Source organism: Colius striatus, chromosome 1, assembly GCF_028858725.1.
Source record: "Colius striatus isolate bColStr4 chromosome 1, bColStr4.1.hap1, whole genome shotgun sequence".
Taxonomy (NCBI): domain Eukaryota; kingdom Metazoa; phylum Chordata; class Aves; order Coliiformes; family Coliidae; genus Colius; species Colius striatus.
This window is the reverse complement of record NC_084759.1, coordinates 125,133,269-125,151,833: the sequence shown is the minus strand read 5'-3', so window position 1 is coordinate 125,151,833 and position 18,565 is coordinate 125,133,269. Positions and strand designations below refer to the sequence as shown.

At 39.0% G+C, this 18,565-nt stretch overlaps 1 protein-coding gene across 5 annotated transcripts in view; it reads right to left on the bottom strand.

Annotated features, from left to right (window-relative positions):
- Positions 1 to 3,174: 3,174 nt before the first annotated feature.
- Positions 3,175 to 18,565, bottom strand: part of LOC104550417 (transient receptor potential cation channel subfamily V member 6) — a 32,953-nt gene continuing 17,562 nt past the window's right edge. For 4 of the 5 annotated variants that reach the window (XM_062006650.1, XM_062006659.1, XM_062006666.1 and 1 more), the window contains 8 exons: positions 17,527 to 17,739; positions 17,117 to 17,203; positions 13,646 to 13,722; positions 13,174 to 13,339; positions 12,830 to 12,896; positions 11,933 to 12,201; positions 10,733 to 10,839; positions 5,442 to 9,263 (listed from right to left, as the gene is read on the bottom strand). In XM_062006650.1, coding sequence (XP_061862634.1) covers positions 8,996 to 9,263; positions 10,733 to 10,839; positions 11,933 to 12,201; positions 12,830 to 12,896; positions 13,174 to 13,339; positions 13,646 to 13,722; positions 17,117 to 17,203; positions 17,527 to 17,739 — 1,254 coding nt within the window. In that variant the 3' untranslated portion in view covers positions 5,442 to 8,995. Of the gene's footprint in view, positions 3,316 to 5,441; positions 9,264 to 10,732; positions 10,840 to 11,932; positions 12,202 to 12,829; positions 12,897 to 13,173; positions 13,340 to 13,645; positions 13,723 to 17,116; positions 17,204 to 17,526; positions 17,740 to 18,565 lie in introns of those variants that run through there. The other variant, XM_062006681.1, reaches the window with a different exon arrangement.

Here is an 18,565-nt window from a genome sequence, read left to right as displayed (position 1 = left end):
TTCCTTCCTACTAAAGAAAATATAGACATACGGGAGGCTGAGTTATGAAGACAAATGCACATCCTAGCATAGATGATCAAAAGCAGTGTCAGAACCACTTCTCACCAACACCACAGGCACAACTGCTGTAAATTATTTATTTAATTAGCTATTAGCAATAGGAGAGCTAACCTTACATAAGCAGACATGCTTAAATATAAAGATTTTATTTAGCTTTCAATCATATGCCTAAATCTTGGACTCAAGTCTTTCTAAAGCTTTTATGAGGTAAGGTTTTAGAAAATATTTTGCCAGCAAAAACTAGAGTTTCTTATCAAATCTCTGCAGCTGTTTGCTTTTAATTTTGAAGAGCTGTGCTATAGTTAGAAAATGCCTTATCATTGATATCTATTTGAGTTTAAATGGGTGAATTACTTCGTATTATGAGAAAGTAAGTCTAACATTAGATCATTTGGTTTGTATTGATTGTACTGCCAAAAAAGGAAGCACCATTGTATCTGCATTTGTACTTTTCTAAGGGAGTGTTCCCTGAGATTCTCCTAGCTCCCCGTTCACCAGCTACCAATATTGGAAAGCCATCTTAAAAACACTCAAAATTCACTTCCAATGATGCTCACTTTATCTGAATAGTGTTCAAAGCCCTAGAGCAAATATTCATGAAGAAAAATGTTGAATAAAGTCATAAATAGTAAAGATTTGGAGTGATGAAGAGAAATCCATTGCTACCACATGTAAAAAAAGGTTTCAAAATATCCTATCTTTGCCCTTCATAGAAAACAGGAGAACACTCTGGCTTGTTGTGAAAACATGATGGCTAAACTGTCTTGTTATTTGGCTCAACCAAATAACCCGGACTGATCACATGCCTTTTTTCAGCATGGATTCCACCAGACCATGAATATGATGAAACTGTTACACTTTTAAGACCAGCTAGGATCACCATCTTTCAAGCTGGTGAGCCACTCCTTGGATCAGCCCCTCCCTAGTGAGATTAGTATTTGTTAAAAGTCAGTTGCTTTAGAATTATGATTGACACACAGATATATATGTGCAATCTGTCTAGAGCCACTGCTAGGTGTTGACACCATGTCGTGAAGGTGACCTTTTGCACACTGGCATTTAAGATCCATTCCCGATGATTTCATATGTGGACTATCATGTGGTTTTGCCAATGGGAGTTGGTGAGGCCCATCCCAAACATTGAAACATGGGAGGATTAACCACGCCTATATTCTCAAGCCTCTCAGCTACATCCCCTTTGTATCACATTAGAGTCAGCCAGTCTCTATTGCTTCATCAGTCCATGGCACTGTGCCTAGGAGACCAAGTAAGCTAACCGTACAATGAGCCTGAATAAAGAACTAACTCTTGTATGAATCCATTAGATTGTTTTGTTTCTGTCATAAAGAGTACTGTGTGGAAGTAGTGTATACATCTATGTGCAGAAGCAGCATAGATGGCGTTCTCGGCAAATTATGATTGGCTGTGATCTAATATGCTTTGTTAAAAAAAACCAAATCATAGTTCAAATTCTTCAGCTTGCATTTGCCTTGTACCTCCTTAAACTCCTTGTAATTTTATTATATTTCAGTTCAAGTACAAGACAATTATATCTCTTTTATTGAAAAGTTTTTATTTGTCACATTCAGTTCAAATTCTAGCATTTGCTATGTAAGTCATCAGAATCTACAACTAAAACTTAGGGCAAGATTCTTCAGAGACCTAGTCTGAACTCACAATTCAAATAAATCTTTTAAGAGAAAACTTCCAGCCTACAATGCACACTTCTCATTGATTTAGTGTAAAAATTGCTTCAGGAACCTGATTTCTGTGAATCTTTTCTTCTTTTCTGACTATAGCAGTATTATGAAACTATTTCTTTGATGAGAGGAGAAAAGCCTTTGAAGAGATGTGGACATATTTTGTAGAGGCTAAGTAGCCCTATTGTCATTTATTAAGAATTGATTTTGACTTGATCAGGTCATGTCAACTCAACTTCAGCACTTTAGACTAAAAAATGAGCCATATAGACCTCTCTTCCCCACTTTCCCACCATTTTCATCTTCCCCTCCCTCTTCCTTTTTCCTTTCCACCTTCCCTTCCTCCTTTTCTCCTTCCCTCCTTCCCTCCTCCTTTCCTCTCTCCTTCTGTCTTCCTTCCCTTCATCTCTCCCTTCTTTTCTTCCCTTCTTCCTCCCTCATTCCTTCTTGTGTCCAACATGATTTGATCATTTTACAAACATCTAAACCCATGTCTGTTTCTTATTAATCCTCAAATGTCTGCATTAGTACTTACTAATTTTTTTTTGATTTGCAGTCTTATTTCTCATAATTATTTCAGTTTCTGATTTTTGGAGTCTTATCAACCCAAAGATGTCAAAAATCATAGAATCACAGAATGATAGGGTTGGAAGAGACTTGCAGAGATCATCTAGTCCAACTCCACTACTAAAACAGGTTCACCTCAATCAGGTCACACAGGAACACATCCAGGCAGGTTTTGAAAACCTCTGGAGAAGGGGACTCCCCACCCTCCCCACCCTGGGCAGTCTGTGCCATGGCTTCTTCACAGTAAAGAAGTTTCTCCTTGTGTTCACATGGAACTTCCTGTGTTCCAACTTGTCCCTCTTAACGCTTTGTCCTGTCACATGAGTGTAGCATCAGTGTACCACTATAGTGTGCTCATGTAGTAGCAGTGTACCACAATGTACCACAACATTGCATTATAAAGATGTGTTCCTGCTCACAGCAATTTTACAAAGATGTATTCCTGCTGTAAAGCAAAGTTTTAAAATGATGCACAACTTCCTCTATAGTTAGGAGCTAAATATTCATTCTGAAATGTTTACCCATTTTTTGTTCCAAAGTTTGGAAATCGTATTTGTAAAATTCAGCTTTCCTGACTCATTCACAAGGACACTACTCTGAAAACTATGTGATAGAAACTAGTTTCTTCTCCAGCATGTACAGATTTAATCGACAATACTGATACCTTCTCATTAGTCTGAACCCAGACCACAATCAGCAAGCTTGAGTAGACCCTGAGGTGGTGGTTTAAATGTTACATGTGCACAAGGCTGTATTTTGGAGAGATACAATGGGAGAAAGGAAATAGGAGACAGTAAAGATGGGCTTTTATTTTAAATCTTAATTTTCTGAGAGGGTGAAGATTCAAATTAAAAAAGGCTATTAATGTCTGAATAATAAAGCACAATGATCAACCGTGACTTGAGAAGTTCAGGTTGGACATTTGGAAAAATAGTCTCACTCCAAGGCTGTTACAGCACAGAAACAGGTACACAGTAGAGTTTTGGATCTCCATCATTAAGATTTTCAGTTTTGGATCTGCATCATTAAGGTTTTCAGTTTTGGATCTGCATCATTAAGGTTTTCAAGGCTGTGTAAGACAAAGTCATGACAGACAGCCTGATGTAGGGTGATCTCAGGTGTCCTTTATAACCAGTGAACCAATGAATTAATCTTACTAGAAATCTGGTAGCCTCAAATTTTTCATTCATTTTTTTTAATGACTTACTTTTCTTGTATCTTCAAATACAAGTTTACTTGTAAAATTCTCACACAAAAAATGCCACTGATCAGTGAACAAAATCACTGGTTCTTATTTGTGGGAAGAATTAGTCCAGTCTATTTCACCTCTAGCTGAAACCGAAAAGTTTGATTTGTCAAGCACTGAACACTAGAAGAAAGTATGAAGAGTGGATGAGTCAAATTTCCTCCAGAAAGACTTTTTTCCAGGCAAGCTAGTGAATTTTCTGTTATTTATCAGATGCATAACAGGAAAATATAGAGAATAGTTTACAACAAAAATGAGATTAGCACTGGGCAGACTTTTTATAACTTGCTCTGATTTCCCAAAAGGCAGGAATGTTTATTCTGCTCCATAGAATTTGCCATAAAATTATTTTTTATGCAGAATCAGATATTTTCTTTTCCTATTTAATTTCTTTTCTTTTCCAAATGTACTGAAACAGTGAGGAGCCAGTAATTAATACCCTATCGTCTGATTGGATCTCTGGGAAGACTGAAACTGTAGCTGCAAGAGGTATGAAGTGCCTCACCCATCTCAATCAAAGCTTTAGATGTTCTGTACTTGAGTAGCTGGGCAGTTGGTAAGCTTTTCTGAAGATTCTACAGAAATCAGCACATCTTACAAGGAATCTTTAACTTTTTCCATCCATTTGCTGACATTTGTTTGTCCAGCTATCCTTTTGGGAATTCTAGGTAGCTACCACTTTGTCTTGAACTTTTCTTCTGTGTCCTAAGCAGAAGTAGAGCTAGCATCAGTGCACAGCACAGTTTTGCGAAGTCGCTGCCAGTCTAACCACTAACCAGCTTATTAGTACATGTTGCAGATATTGTCCCCATACAAACTTTAATGTATTGATACATTAAAATTCCTAGATAAACTTGGACATTCTCTGAGGTTTTTAAAAAATCATACGTTCTGATACAATAGTCTAGTTGAGCTTATGCAACACTAGTATTTTCTTGCCCAGTTCTGCTTCTTTCTGAGGTACAGTCTCAATTATTTCATTCTAACAAAAAGAGAAGTTTGGGCAAATAATGCATTTGATTAGTGAAGAGGAAAGTGTTGTAAGGACAAAGTTTTCATGTATATAAAGGGATGATGGTAAAGTGTGCTTCTGTAGGAAAAGCAGAGATCTTGCATACTTCACAATTATCAAGCAAGCATAAAACAGCAGCAAGATCAGAGACTTATCAGGGATGCTCACATCTTCACTAGTGTCTTGTCTTGGATAGTAGGTTTCTAAATGAGGCTCAAAACTCTTGCCAATAAATTTCTCTGTGCATAGTTGAGAGATTGCTTAAAATGTTATCATTTCAGAAATAAAAATAACTTATCTTAAAAATCTATATTTAATGTTTCTAAATATTACTCTAATCTGTGAACCAAGTATTTGTTGTATTGGTTTAGTCTCATTTAGAAAGCTTTCAAACAAAAAGTCAGCTTTAATATGTTGATTTAATTTCTTCTGTACAAGACAGACATGGATTTTTTTTTTGGTATTTATTATAAAATCTGAAAAAATATCATTCAGTACTGGGACTAAAGTTAAATATTGCAAATGAGAAAACACGTGCAAATACAAAGCACAATTAAACTATTGTTTCAAAATATTAGTAATTTTGTTATCTTATAAACAAACGGGACATTTTGTTTAGATCTGAGGTCTTCAAAGTATAGAATGCACTTCATCAGGAGTTTAGGGAAATTCATTAATGGAAATTCATCCCATTAGTCTGACTTGCAGTTTCTTTGCCTTATTTGCTTTAATGTGTAGTGTAAGATGAAGCCCTTAACCAAGCTAGAAAGGAAATCATAGTAATCATTTAAGAAATGGTCTAAACATCACATTCAGTAAACAGTAATTATAAATGTAAAACTGGGCTATCCGTATCTGTTTTGCATGTTTATTATTGAGAAAAAGATGCACATAGGTACATAGAGTTATTGCAAGCAAGGAGTATTGTTTCACTTTCCAAAATAGGTCACTCCACCAACATGAGAATATGGCCTTTTCTACAAAGAGCTTGTACTGCATTTTTCATTAAACATTCAATTACTTGAAAAAAAATAAGATCCTTGATATTTTGAATTGTAAATCAGTATTGAAACACTACAATAATTTTGTATAAAGAAATTTCTGATGAGGCTTGCTGCGGAAAAAAGAGATTTAACAAAAAAAGATTGAGATAAACCCAAACATAACAACCCAAACAATTTGTCAATTAATTGTTGTGATTGCTACCAAACATCGGTCCATGATATCTATTGTAGACAAAAATAAGCAGACAGTGTACTTATTTTCAGCAAAATACTTCTTATTTTGCTACAAGCAACTGGATCAAAACATTCATTCTTATCATATCATAAACTCAGAAGTTATTTCAGTAATGTAGAAGATAGTTGGAAGTTAGCAGTTTCAAGGAGGGGAGGAATGTCTGGTTTGAAATTCTTGCAATATTGTTAAGAGAAAAAGACACCTTGCACCAGCAGGGAGCAGCAATAAATACTTTTTCAGAATGTTATGATATAGCTACATCACAAAACATAAAAAAATGAAGCAAATCCTGAAGCAGCACACTCATATGGAATATTGCAGCAAAAGTACTTTGCCTTTGTGTAACTGTAGTCATTGCAGTTTTCAAGTCTGAGACAGATTGCATTGAACTAGCAAAAATGTTAGTCTAGTGCCTCCTATTAATTCATCATTTGAGGTTCACATTGGTACAACTTGTGTATATGTCCTAATGGAAGAGGTTACGTAGTCTACATGTACGTATTAAATTTGAAATTTTCAACTTCTGGTGTGCCCATTATATTTGCTGTCTTCTCCCACTTCAAATTTTCTTCTACAGCTGTTTATCCTCCAGATCAAATAAATTATGCCAGAAACAAGCTGCACCACCCATCATCAACAAAAAAAAATATGCAAAGGTGGATGGGGAATAATTTACTATAGCTGAAGTACTCTGCCTCCTTTTGCATAAAATCATTTTCAAGGATTTTTTAAATTAATATGCAAGAAGCCAATTCCAATAGCAGTCAGGAAGAAATTTTTTATGATGAGAGGTGAAACACTGGAATAGGTTGCCCAGAGAGGTGGTAAATGCGCACCTCTGGAAACATTGGAAAATGGAAATGGTCAAGGTCAGGTTGGTTGGGGCTTTGAGGAACCAGATCTAGTTGAAGATTTTTCTACTCATTGCAAAGGGGTTGGACCTGCCAACCCAAACCATTCTTTGCGTCTGTGATTCTCTATCTTATTTACATTGGGCAACTCTAAAGACAAGGAAATAAACTCATATATGATGCTGTTCTGTGCAAGGAGTTTGAAAGTTAACTATGACAGAATGTAATTTCATAAGAGAAGGCATTTCCTTAAAAATATCTGCTACTGGGTTTTTTTCTTTTCTTTTTATGGATATGGATAAAGAAATCCATAAAGGCCTAGCACTGCTAATTGTGTTCTAGTCTGCCTTCTGTAATATAAGTATGTTGTTTTGAGCTCTAAGATCAAAATTCTTGTTGTTAGTAGCAATGAAGAACACAAAAGTGGACCAGGGCTTACACACCTTATGCTTCAAACTATCTTTTAAAATGTTATCATAATCATCACCACAAACTGGAGCCTTTTTGTAGGAATGGCTATATGTAGCTCTATCTTAATTGTATTTCTGCAGGTTTTCAAATTGGTGAAAAAAATACTATTTTACAGGAGGAGGAGGAAGACATCAGTTCTCCCCTTGATGCTATTTCCTATTCTCTATTAAAGAAAATCCATCTATTAAAGAAAATTAGAGCAGCAAGACAGTTCTGGTTAATATACCACATTGATCACATCTCTGTTGAGGTTTGAACCAGTGATCTATAGTTTAGGGAAAGACTTAAGTAAGTGAGACCAGGCAACACACAGTTCAAAGAAACTAGTCAACTGAAAAGTATCCAGTCTTTTGTCAGTCTTCCATTGGAGCATAAATACACATTCAAGTATGAGAAATAAACACAAAATATTGCAAAGATCATGATGCTCATTATAGCACTTGCAAGAGAGATGTAGATATTTGGTGTGATATTTCAATAAAATCAGAAATCTACTGTATTCAGCTTTTTTGTTATCTGCTTTGATTATCACAGGGTGATTTCACTTAAATCTAGCGCTAGATTTGTTGATTTGTTAAAAACCCAAAGTTTCTGTTGTTATTCCCATTGGATGGAAATGTTAAGACCATGAATTGCTTTTCACGTCTGATATTGGAATGAAACTCCACACGCCTGAGAATACAAAAAAAAAAAAAACCTGAAATGATAGTCTGTTTCTGTGAAAATGTCTCCATTTTTCTTAAAAGTTGTGCCTGGAAGGGAACCTGACTCGGTTGTTCATGGGATAGTTTTAGACTTTCAGAGAGAGAGAGAGAGAGAGAGAGAGAGAGAAAGCGAGCATCAGTTTCTGAACTACCTCTGCAGTATCTCTTATTCTTCTACTCATTTCTTTTAGAGCCATATTGTAGTTCACCACTCAACCTTGATGGCTCAGTTATACATCAGAGAACTATGGTTCAGAATCTTACTCTTACATAGAAAAGAAAAGACCAGATTCAGCTGACTTGGGAGATTAGTGGCTCTGAGGAAGTTTTGTACTGATGAAAGTCACCTAACCATGTCATACATACTCTCGTTAGGAAAATAAATTCCCACTTCAGATCCTTCAGAATCCTCCTAGGAATAGCAATCACTTCTTTTCAAAAGTTTAAAGTGCATTCATGAGACAATAAAATAAATCAAACCAACAAAACTCCATCACCAATAAAACCCCAAACCAAACCAAAACCAAAACATCCTTGCTAAAATAGCACTGTTGAAAATGCAGCTAGTAGAGACTGGCTTTCTTCAGAAAGCAAAATCTGTCAGGCCCTGAATACCAGCTTCATAATTAAGAGTCCTTTTAATCATCACAGTGTCAGTAAGTACCTTCATTCCTGAGCTTAGTTACAGAAATGGAGTTTCAGTTCCATACAAATCATAAAACAACTTAGTCATTTCTCTTTGCTACGAGAGCATTGGGATTTTCTGAAACTGAAGGGAGAGATTATACTGTATTTAACAATCTGGGAGAGGGCTTACTAATCACTTCTGTGTAAATGGATGAAATCACATTTATAGCTTCTTTTGCTTATTTTTGTAGGGCATTACAAAGCATGACAAACCACTACAGATCTTAGCAAAACAAGCCCAACAGCTCTATGCAAAATATCTGCTTAATAGTGGAGACACCTAAATGTAGAAGAGAAATTTATATATCATAGCATAGATACCATGAATTGTTCATAAACTATTCACCAGGAAAGTTCCAGGTGAATTAGTGCATCATGTTGGACTGTGTATGAACAGTTGGAGAAGAGAACTGTTGTGGCAAAAATTATCCGTGTTGTGGAGTAATAAAAGAGGTGGCTTAGACATCGTAGACCTCCTCTCCTGGACCGACCTCTCCACGAAGATGGTGGAAGGTGTTGTGTCTCAGGATCTCCCAACCACGGTGACAACTAGTCCTGGATGTGCTCCGTGACAATGATAGAGCAGACGGTTCCTTCTTGTACAGCATGTCCCTATTGATTTCTAATTTTCCCAAATCTTTGTCATAGTTATCCGTGTCCTGAGACTTAAATGCTTCTGTGTACCGCATCATCTTGTGTTTGTTGGGATCAGCCCTGTCTTCAACTCTGTAAGAGGATTAAAAAACATGAACAGAATGAAGTAAAATCATTCCAATTTATAAAAGAAAAAGAAACAAAACAACAAGCTGCCACAAGAAGGAAGCCTCTCTCAGAAATATGCCCACTGACCAAAACATTCCAGAAAATCTACACAGAAACAGCAGTTAGCGTACAATTATCTCCTAGACCTTCGTACCTATCGTTGACTTCAGTACCCTTACATGCTCATAGTTCCCATCCTTCAACTCATTTTCCAGTCATGGTTTGCACTTTCCTTTTTGCCACTGTAAGCTATTGGCAGACTTACCCCACTTGACTTTAGCTCCAGATTCTTTGTATGTGAGCCATATATTAATATGTAATGTAATGTATATGCATCCATTTCCTTTATTCTCACTTTTCCTCCTCTGATACTCCATGGCTGCTAGCCTCAGGATGTCACTTATCTTTTGCTGTACTTCTGTTTAACTGCTCCACTTCTTTCAACTCTCCTCTACATTATGTATAACTTGTCTGCTGAAATACTGTTCCACAGTATATACAATGAACATACATTCAATTAAACAGAACTACACAACACCAGCACTCTATTCTTTTAACATCCAGTGAAGAATTGTCACTGGATATTGCTCTTGCAAAGTTATATTCTGCACCTTGGACTGAAGATGATGCACATTGATACAACTTTAGGTCTGCTTGTTCTCCCCAGCAAACCTGAAAATCCACAAGGTTAATTTCTCTGCTAAAACATGCAGAAAGTCCTATTTCATACAAACACCACTCCCCCTTCTGGCTTTATCAGCAAGTTAGAAAAGACATATGCCCAAACAAACTTTAATCTTTGCTCACCTTGATATAAATATTGATTAAAATCAGAAATAATGGTGAATGTAGTGGTACCTAGACTAAAGATAGTTCATTTTTCAATACCTAAAGTGAAGTCCTGGACCAAAGACTTTGCAACCTGATGCAGTTTTTGCAAAATATAATTCACTTACTAGATTCACATGAGAAAGAAATCTTGTCTATAATTCTTCAGGTTCTGGCTTTGAATCATCAGTAATGCAGTTAATTGCTGCTGAATGCCTAATTGATTGACTCTGCCTCTGTCATTTCATGCATCTGATGAATAGGGACAGCCAACTAAGCATAGAGTCAAGTTTGATGATACTAATTGTAAGAAGTTTGAAACAAAAATTCAGGCCTTATAATCCCTGTGATTTTGGGATTTGTCTTCTGTGGCTACTGGATAAGAAAACATCAGCTGGTTTCACATGGAATTGCACAGCATAGATTTCTGAGGGGAATAATACTTGTCTACCAGTCACGGACAGAAAACAGATTTGGATCTGTATTCTGGAAGGGCAGGGCTCCATTTACTTCTCCCAAAGCCACTGGAAAGGCTCTTTATTAACATCCATACATTTGATTCCTCTTCTAAGATCATTACATGCACACACTAGAAGAGAATTCACCTGAGATACCATCTGTCTCCTAGCCCATACTCCTGCCCACAGATTCCAGATCGAGGCCAGAGACACCGAGGCAGTTTCCGCTCCAGCATGACAGTTGTAGCGACAACCTTCGGAATTTAAAAAGAACCAAAGATCTCAGATGAATTAGGAAAAAAAACAATTAAAAACCAGACTCTCTTTTAAATTTAGCAGTTTCATCAGTACTGAATCATTACCATATTATATTACAGCTCCATACGTAATGAAGAAAAAATCATGTAGTCAATACCCTATAAGGCAGTTCACTATTTTAGTCCTAACTGTGCCATGCTATAGATTGACCCCAGACAACAACTAAGCACCATGGTTGCACCACTCACCTACCATCTCACCTCCAGTTGGATAAGGAAGACAATCAAAGAAAAGAGTAAAACTCATGGGCTGAGATAAGTATTGGAACAAATTGATTTCCTGTGGCTACGTAACTGATCTGATTTATTTGTTCTGCCTTTTGAGAAAGAGGGTCAAGCCAACTTCTCCTAATGGATCTAAAAATGTTATGACCCTGTTTGTAATCAATATTTGGACCAAGTTAATCAGAGACGGTGTGGAGTCTCCTTCTCTGGAGGTTTTCAGAATCTGCCTGGACATTTTTCTGTACAACCTGATCTAGGTGGACCTGCTCTAGCAGAGGTCTAGACGATCTTTAAAGGTCCCTACCAACCCCTACCATTCTGTGATTCTATGATTACCTTCCATTCATCTCCCCTCAGTCAATCCCTATAATTATAATTATAATTATAATTTAATTTTCAGTTACACAGAAATATAATTTGTAAAAAAAGATATAACTTTAATTCTCTTTAAAAAGAGATTCCATACTAAAGAAACAAACGTCTAGGGAGACCACAGGATGAACAAGAAGGGCAGCATGGCCTCCTAGCTGCTATGTGAAATAAGGTAGGAATACCTACATAGTAAAGAAGTACTGAAAGACAATTTCACATGGGAAAATGTGAAGAGTGGTCTTGCACTTAGACCCTTCAAACTCATAGGATTAAAGAAATTTGATAGCTGAAGCTGTAAAATAGAATTTAAAGGTTTTAAAGTACTTCCTTTAGTGTATAGGTGGCAGAGTAAGTGCACTCTCTGGCACATTTTCCCTGGACAGCTTCCCCTTCTATATTCAAAGCAAATGCCCTACCACCTAAACTAGATTACCTGGGCTCTCCAGAGTTCATCCCGCTCGTGGGCCACTCTCCAGTGGGTGTCACCCATCATGGCAATCAATAAGTTGAGCATAAGAAGGGTAGCAATGATGGCGAAGGCAAAGTATACCACGCTGTACATGAAGGGCAGATCGACATCATAGTTTGCAGGGCCATCAATGATAGTGAGGAACAGCTCAAAGGTGGTGAACAAGGACATGGGATAGTTGTAGAACTGCCCAAGGTTTTCAGGGTTCTCTGTCTGGAATATGATGTAAAAAGCTAGAGGAAAGCAAGGGGGGGTCAGGAGGAAGAGGTGTTAACAATGAGACTCACATTTCAAGAACAACAACAAGGTCCTATAAGTTGCTGACAACATAAAGTGGTCTGGGAAGGAATTGCATGTGTTTCTATGCTAGTGCAGTACCTGGCATAACAAGGGCATATTGTTGTCTAGAATTACCAGTCTCCATTATAAAATTATTCAAAATTGCTTAGATTATTTATTTGTTCTGAAAACAGTGATCTTTTCTTCTTCAAGGATAAAATAAACCTATGTGTGCTAATCTAATTTTACAAAGACAAATATCATAAATGCAGCATGTTTTTAAACCTCAACATACATATACATGCATGTATATATGTGTATACACACACACACATCTACATATATATATATAGTTTCTTTTACCCTGGAAAGCACAAGAATTGGAAACCAAACTCATGAGAGCAGAAATCAGTATTGGGAAAGTTACCATGCTCAAATAAAAAGAAGCTATAAACCATCACTGTGTTTGCCAGCTAACTCAGAGGGCAACCTGAAAATAAATCAATGAAAACCCACACACTTAACTTATACTAAAGAAGCTGTCAGGGGTAATGTATTACTGTTTTGCTTTTGTAGACTCACCTGATGCAAAACCTAGTATCACCACAGCCATGAGCCAGCAAAAGCGCATAAGATCTCCAAATATCATCTGTAGAGCAAAGACAGAGCCATCATAAGGCCCAGCTGTCCCACCAAGTCACAATGCAATCCTGTGTGAACCATTTCCAGGTTCTAAGATCATCCCTGGACTAAAGAAAACTGCACTAAAAAGAGAATATGAAAATCCCAAATCCTCTGTGCAGACAAGAATTTATCCTTATGCCATTAATACTGTTCCTAAGGGAGAAGTGTTCTGTCAGTTCTACTTATCTGAAAAGACGTGTCAGAATGGGTGCAACACACTCATATTTGTTTGTGTCTTTTACCTTCTGGATCATGATGGTAAAAGGTCCAAGCATTTGGAAGCCTCGTGCAAAGTACATGACATTACACCATCCTAGCACCAGGGCAAAGGACATGGGCACCACCTCACCAGTTGTGCTGGTGAGACGCATTACCATGGTTACTAGAATCATACAAGCATATGTGATGCTGCAAAGGAAAAAGAGACAATTAAAAAAAACCTTCAATAAAGGAATCGTACCCTCCCTTTTGTTTTCTTTTAAAAAATTCCAAGATAAGCACATACAGCCCTAGCCCCATAGGCAGAGACCTTTCAACACTGTCAGCTCTACCAGACTGCCCAGCTCCCTACACACAATTTGAGCCACTAAGAGTATATAAATCAAGAGAAGGAATGCTCTAAAAGAATGAAGCAAGCAATTAATCTGGCAAAAGACAGCAGCGAAGATAGCGAAAGTCAACATATTTACTAGACTTTAAAAATGGAGTACTTACACAATTATGTGGAAAGGCCCTCCTAAGATGGTTTGTCCAAAGTATTTTGCTGCTCCAACTCTAAGAATATCTGGGATCTAGGAGAGACATCCTATTGACTTTAGGATTCAGATGGATTCTATTATACTGTTAAATGTCATGGTAACTGCCAATATTCACAGGATCTTGGGGCCAGCTGCATCTGCTTTGTTTTCTGGTTCACAGGTTGATTTCTATATTACTTTAAAAACAGAATGATTGATTCAGATGGGCCCCTCTTTGGATGTGATAGAGATTGCTGGAAAATCTAAAACTGCCTGGGCAGATTGAGAGATTTTGGTATGTGGCAGAGAAGTGTTGCAGCCTGAAGTTCATGTAGATTACTGAGAAGAGACCAGCCAAACATTTGAGCCTCAGAAAAGAAGGTAAAAAAGATTCTTGGGGAATCAAAGGAGTTAATTGTAATTCTCATTGTGTTAGTTGTAGTGTAACCCCAGAGACTTCACTAAACACAGAAAGAAGGATGTATCCTTTTAGAACATATATGAGCAGACAGAAAGCTGTTTACAAGCCCTGTTTTATTTCAGTTCACCCCGGCATTGTCATTCAAGTGTTCTCATATAAAAGTGTCAGATTTCTCTTTCATATTGTAATAAAATCAAATGGGGGATGTATTTATTTTAATTTAACTTTTGTTGGGATTTTCTTTTGGATGTTTGTGGAGATTGACGGCATGGACCCCAAATGCAAGTGCAAGAAGAATCATTTTATTGCTCTCCCCTTGCTTCTTATATTTTTGCCTTATAAAAGCCACAGTTGCATTTACTGATTAAACTATTATTAGCCATTAGCTAAAGGAATCTTCTGCCTTTCATGTCCTTGCTCTGTTTCCAAATTCTGTATCTTGATACTTTATTGACATCAATCAATCTTGGCACCTGCACTCCATTTCTGCCTTCCCATGGCTTTCGACTCTGCACAGTCATAACATTGTTCGCTGCTCTATTCTGATACCTGTTCTATTCTGTTGTCCCTGACAGAAGTTTATGGTAAGAACACGTAAAGATACCCACCTCAGAACTGTGGGTAAGTAAGGCTCCTGTTAAGAGTCTATACAATCATTGCTCTCAAATTAAACTTTTCTGTGTGCACACAGAAACGCCTTCACCTAGCAACCCTAAATCTGTAACTATTTAGGAGAGCTAGGTTAAGGATTTGTAAGAATCTCATGTAACTGAGATTATGCTGGACCCACAGATAATGCTAATAGGAATTGTGGCATTACCCTGCAGGGAGTATTTCACAGTGTGGCCAGTCCTAATTGCTTCTTTTGCACTTGGAGTCTTACTAGTATGTTGTCACAGTCTCTGTTTCATCTAATAGATACTGCTGACTGTCTACTGCTATAGACATATATCAAAGCACTTAGACTAAGCAAATAATTCCTACCAAGTTGTTAGCACAAACTCCTGTTTGTCTAGTAATGTCCTGGTTTAGCAAGGAGCAGCTTTTGCTTGTGTTCTGGTTTAGCAAGGAGCAGCTTCTGGCTTAGTAACAGTGGGAGCGGGTTGCAGTGAAGACCCGGTAAAGAGTCTGCGGACTCTCCCCCCGGCTCCTGGGTTCAGACCCACCTCCGGCCCGGCTGGGCCAATCTGGCGCCTCTGCCATCACTATTTAAGGGACAGGAATTGGAATGCGAGTCAGGAGGTGTAAGAGTGATACAAGATGAAGGCGACCACGCGGACCCTTCAGCCAGAGAAGGAGGAAGGAAGGAGAAGCAATAGACCAGAGACTCCTCTGCAAGCCGTGGCGAGAATGCAAGCTGTGCCCCTGAAACCTATGGAGATCCGTGGCAAGACTGAGAGCCACCAGCAGCTCCATGTGAGTGAGCCCGGACGGGCGAGGGACTGTGTGGGGAGACAGCCATGGCCCAGGCCGTGTTGGAGAGCCTGCGTGCCACAGAGCAGCCCCACACGAGAGGCAGAGAGGAGCCGCAGCCTTTGGAATGAGTGCGCATTGGAGCAGCCCGTGCAGGTCTGCCGTGCGTGTGAGTTACCCCACGGACTTGCAGGGAGGACTGGTGTGGAGTTCATCCGTCCTGAGGAGGGACAAACGGCAGAAGCTATCGGGAACAGACTAACTGAAACCCCCACTGCCTGCCCCCCCAAACCGTTCAGGAGGAGACAGGGTAAAAACACCGGGATCAGGGCTCTGAGCCCGGGAAGAGGGGAGGTGTGGCAAGAAGGTGTTCTTAAAAAGGCTGGTTGGACTCTTCATTGATGTATTACTCTGTGTTGTTTCGTTTTGGTTATGTTTTGGGTTTTTGGGGGTATGTTTTAGTTGATGTTGCATTAAATTGTTTTTTTCTGTTTTCTTCCCCAAACCGAGTGGCCTGGTCTGTTTTGTCCTGAACCTTAAGCGGCAATTAAGCCCTCCCTGCCCTTGAGCAATTCTCAGCCACTTCGGTACTCGAGACTAATCGTGGTTTTGTTCCCTGATGGGCCTAAACCACGACAGCTTGGTAACAGGGGGAGGGGATTGCAGTGCAGAAGCAGTAAAGAGTTTTTGGACTCTCATCCTGCTCCTGGGTTCAGACCCACCTCTGGCCCAGCTGGGCCAATCTCGCGCCTCTGCCATCACTATTTAAGGAAAGGAATTTGAAGTGCTTGGGAGGACGTGTAAGAGTGGTACAAGATGGACACAACCATACGGACCCCACAGTCAGAGAAGGAGGAAGGAAGAAGGAGCACCAGATCAGAGACCCCTCTGCAACCCATGGCAAGAACACAGGCTGTGTCCCTGCAACCCATGGAGGGCAATGGCGGGACTGAGAGCCACCACCAGCTCTGTGTGAGTGCACCCAGATGGGCAGGAGACTGTGTGAGGAGGCGGCCATGGCGCAGGCTGTGCGGGAGAGTCTGTGAGTCCCAGAGACCCACACAAGAGGAGCAGAGGAGCTGCAGCCCTTGGGATGAACACACATTTGAGCACCCCGTGCAGGGCTGCCATGTGTGTGAGGTACCCTGCATAGGAGCAGAGAGGACGGGCGAGGAGCCCACCCACCCTGAGGAGAGACAAATGGCAGAAGCCATCAGGAATAGACTGACTGAAACCCCCATTACCTGCCCCCTCCCCCGCCCCGAGCCATCAGAAGACACTGAACCCGGGAAGAGGGGAGGGGAGGGGAGAAGGTGGTCCTAAAGGGCTGGCTGTGTTCTTCATCATTGCACCATTCTGTGGTTTTTTCTGTCAGTTATGTTTTGGGGTTTTATGATTATGTTTTAGTTGGTAGTGGATTAAATTATTTTCTATTTTCTTCCCTAAGCTGGGACCATAAGTGGCAATTAAGCACTCCCTCCGCTTTGGGAATTCTTAAGTCTGTGGTGCTTGAGTCTAATTGTGGCCTTTTGTTCCTGAATGGGCCTAAACCATGACAAGTAAGTAAAATCGGTCATGACGAAACTCAAAACTACATAACTCAGTTTATCTTACCTCAAGGACCAAAATTACTACAGCTCCAATGACTGTGATCAGCTCCCCAACTAGCCTCAGCTGATCCTCATATGTCGTATATGATTCCTGGAAAAAAGAGGAAAAGGGAGTGAATGGAAAGTAAAAATCAATTTTAAAGTGAGCAAAAGGAAATTAAAAAGACAATAGGAGAAAAGAAGGCTCACATTTACTGTAATAAACATGACTAGATCTGACAAGGCCACTGGAACTATTGCAGCCCCAGTAATGGAGAACAGAGCATACCTCATGTTCCTCACATCTGGCAGAAAGAGAAGAAGGACAGCTGCAATAGCTGGGAACTGGGAAAGACTTGGACTTTCCAGTTAAGTAGGTTAGATGAGAACTGCCAAATGCTGCCCATGGGGCTTTGGTTTCTATAGACACAGTACCTGCAGCATTTTCTGGACATAGATTGTATTATCTCTGCTGCTTGTCTTGTTGCTTGTTCGGGGTTTCAGAGGTCGGTAGACACAGCACATAGTGAAGCAGACCATGTAGAGTATGTAGAATAAAGCCAGGAAACAGAAATAGGGACGACCATACATATTCCACTTCAAGCTCACCAGCTCTTTCACAGGTGTTAGGTCCAAGATCTGGCGTGCCTGAGAAAGATGGAAAGAAGGAATTAATTGCCTTAAGGGCATTTGTTTATCAACATCATTCACACTGTTTCATGGGAGAATGTTAACAAACTATTCTCATTCTATTTGGCATTAGGAGGCTGAATTTATTTTGCAAAAGTCAAATGTTCAAGTGGGTTTGAATTTGCTCAGTTTGCTAATAAAAAACTTTTGAAAAAGAGAAAAGTAAAATTATATCCTGCAAAGAACAGCTTTTGAATACCAATGGGAAGCACAAGAAAATTCTGTTAGATACTGGAATAAGTTTGTTGTCTGCATAGGCCTGGACACATAAACATTCAAGACAAACCTATGATCCAGGTCCTTGAATTCAAATACATGAGCATGTGTTAGAGAAAATGAAAAGTATTATTTAAAATGGCGTTTGACAGAATCCTTTATACTGTAAAAAAACCTAGGCTCTTTCAACTTACTGCTTTTAGACTATTCAAAAGTTTTGGACCTTCTATTTAGAATCTCAGTGGTGCAGCACAAATATATCTAGAATACCATATATATTTCTATGAATAAACAAAAACTTTGATGCATCTTTCATGATGTGTAAGATAGCACTGCTGTGTACCTTGGGGTTACGTTTCTGCCAAAGACCTGCTTATATCCATACATAATGTGGGGCTGAGGAATTCTATACAAAAAGAAAGTTTCATCAAAGAAGTTGAGAACATAGTTTTAGAAGTGACAAAGTGGATCTATAAAAAATAAGAACAGTGGAGTTATGATCACTGAAGGGAAGAATACTCTCTGGTCATACAACTGAATTTCACAAACTAACAGGTAAAATCCAGAA